We start from the raw sequence: 2638 nt of genomic DNA, 5'->3' as shown, positions 1-2638 counted from the left end.
TTTTTTCTACAACCTTATGTCAGTATGGCTTGTAGCAGCTTGTAATAATTTTCCCTTTGTGAAAATAGTCTCTCCATCTCTGTTCATTTGGACTTTTTATATCATAACATTTCTTCTCTTCAAAGTCTGTTTTGAATACGTTACTTTTCTTAAGAGGCTTTGGTGAGGGACCTTGTCAAAGGCTTTCTGAAAGCCCAAATACACTATAGCCACTGGATCACCCTTGTCCAGATGTCTGTTGACCTCCTCAACGAATTCTACTAGATTGGTGAGAGATGATTCTGTTCTTTATTATCATTTCAACCCATTCGCCTGGCTCCGAAGTTAGGCTCACTGGGCTGTAATTGCCAGGATCACCTCTGGAACCTTCTTTAAAAATCGGCATCACATTTGCTATTTGTCAGTCATCTGGTACAAAGGCTGATTTAAGTGATAGGTCACATACCCGAGTTAGTATTTCTGCATTTAGATATTTGAGTTCCTTTAGAATTCCTGGTGAATCCCATGTGGTCCTGGTGACTTATTACTGTTTAATTTATCAGTTTGTTCCAAAACCTCCTCTGCTGACACCTGGGACAGTTCCTCAGATTTGTCACCTAAAAAAAACAGCTCAGTTATCCCAGAAGTCGGTGGGGAGTTCTTCCCCTGACTTCAATGGGAGCGGGATCAGACTCATAGGTTCTTTGGCTATGTCTACGCAGCGAGCGGCAGTTAGTCTCACAGCTCGGGTTGACAGATGCAGGCTTGTGCTTCTCGAGGATAGCTGTGTAGATGTTGAGGCTCGGGCTCTGAAGCTGAGATCAAAATAGCACTACTCATGCATGTTCCCGATGTACTACGTACATCCAGGCTGAATACCCAGAATGTGCTGCTGAATGTACCAGGCACATCTTGCTACATGCAGCTTAACATGCCAGGTATTTCTAGGCTGAAAATATGTGCCGTGTGGCCAGATATACTAGGTACTTCACGGGAGAATGCACACTAAACAATGTGCATCTTCTAGTAGCAAGATACACCAGGTAGGATATTTGTAACCAAGTGGGGTTCGTAACTCATGACTTGTAATGACATTCTAAGAACTTTAAATGATTTTGCAAAGAAAAATATAAGTGTTTGTATGATTAGTATTGCAACATGACTGATGAACTCAGAAAGAAGAACTCCACTTCTTCCAGAGCTGAGACTGGCCCCTAGCATGTATTTAATTTACAGGGTCTGTTCATTTCATGTGTTATGTTTTATTGAAAGGAAAGACACTGATGTGAGACTTGCAAAAGATGCCACAACAAGACAACCTGTCAGATTCCAACAGCACAGGCTCTGATCCATCAGTGTTCTTCCTGACAGGCATCCCGGGGCTGGAATCTCTGCACCTCTGGATCTCCATCCCCTTCTCCTCAGTGTTCACCGTGGCCCTTCTAGGAAACTGCACCCTCTTGTATGTTATCAAGACAGAGCCCTCCCTACACAAGCCCATGTTCTATTTCCTCACCATGCTGGCCGTCATCGACCTGGTTTTATCCACAACCACCATGCCGAAAATACTGAGCATCTTCTGGTTTAATTCCAGGGAGATCAGCTTTAACGGCTGCCTGGTGCAGATGTTTTTCCTTCACTCGTTCTCCATCATGCAGACTGCTCTGCTGCTGGCCATGGCCTTTGACAGGTACGTGGCCATCTGCAACCCCCTGAGGTACACCACCATCCTGACCAACTCAGTGATAGCAAAGATCGGGCTGGCGGCTTTGGCCCGGGCTGTTCTCCTAGTGCTCCCTCTGCCCTTCGTCCTCAGGAGGCTGCCCTACTGCGGGTCCCATGTCATCTCCCATTGCTACTGTGAGCACATGGCCGTGGTCACTCTGGCTTGTGCCAACACCAGGTTCAATAACATCTATGGGATCATTGTGGCTTTCTTCATTGTGGGGCTGGATCTGATGTTCATCTCCCTATCGTATGTCAAGATCCTAAGGGCTGTCTTAAGCTTGGCATCCAAGGAAGAGAAACTCACGGCTTTTGGCACCTGTGTTGCCCACCTTTGGGCCATCTTAGTGGCCTACACACCAGTGATCCTCTCCTCAATAATTTACAGGTTTGGCCACCAAGTCCCCCCACATGTACACATCCTGCTGGCCAATTTCTACCTCCTCTTTCCTCCCATGATGAACCCCATCGTGTACGGTGTGAAAACCAAACAGATTCGTGACCGGGTGCTTCTCCTGTTCCGAGGGAAAAGCTTCTAGGCTGACCAGGAGGAAGCTGCTGAGTGATCAGGAAGCAGAGGATGCAGGAGAGGTTTTCTGAGTAACTTAGACAGCATGTTTGTGGGGGCTTTGTGTACGCTGGGATGGGAACTCCACCTCCAACGCACAGGGAGCAATACACCGTCCCCTACACGAGCTTAGCGCTGCTGGCCAGAAGGTGATCTTGGCCATCTCCTTGTCCTCACTCGGCCCTGTGTGTGGAGTGTGTAGGAGTGTGAAGGCAGTTGCGATGTCTGAACATTTGAGAGCCTATTCCAAGTTCTTTAACAATACCACTGTGATGCTCTGTACCTCGGGAGAACACCCTGCACCCCCATGTTCATCCTTATAGTATGATTGTGTGGTATCTAATGCAAAGTTTGTCATGTTGGGTC

General features: G+C 47.0%; 1 protein-coding gene across 1 annotated transcript; it reads left to right on the top strand.

Annotated features, from left to right (window-relative positions):
- The first annotated feature begins 1280 nt into the window (after positions 1-1280).
- Positions 1281-2243, top strand: LOC128832262 (olfactory receptor 52K1-like). Its single transcript, XM_054019510.1, has one exon. It carries the CDS (start codon positions 1281-1283, stop codon positions 2241-2243), a length of 963 nt encoding a protein of 320 aa, XP_053875485.1.
- The last annotated feature ends 395 nt before the right edge of the window (positions 2244-2638 follow it).

This window comes from Malaclemys terrapin, chromosome 1 (genome assembly GCF_027887155.1).
Source record: "Malaclemys terrapin pileata isolate rMalTer1 chromosome 1, rMalTer1.hap1, whole genome shotgun sequence".
Lineage (NCBI taxonomy): Eukaryota > Metazoa > Chordata > Testudines > Emydidae > Malaclemys > Malaclemys terrapin.
Note: the sequence above shows the minus strand (reverse complement) of the source record. Positions and strands in the feature narration are given on the sequence as shown.

Coding starts and splice junctions, on each gene's coding strand:
- LOC128832262 (XM_054019510.1), top strand. CDS start 1,281: ATGCCACAACAAGACAACCTGTCAGATTCCAACAGCACAGGCTCTGAT.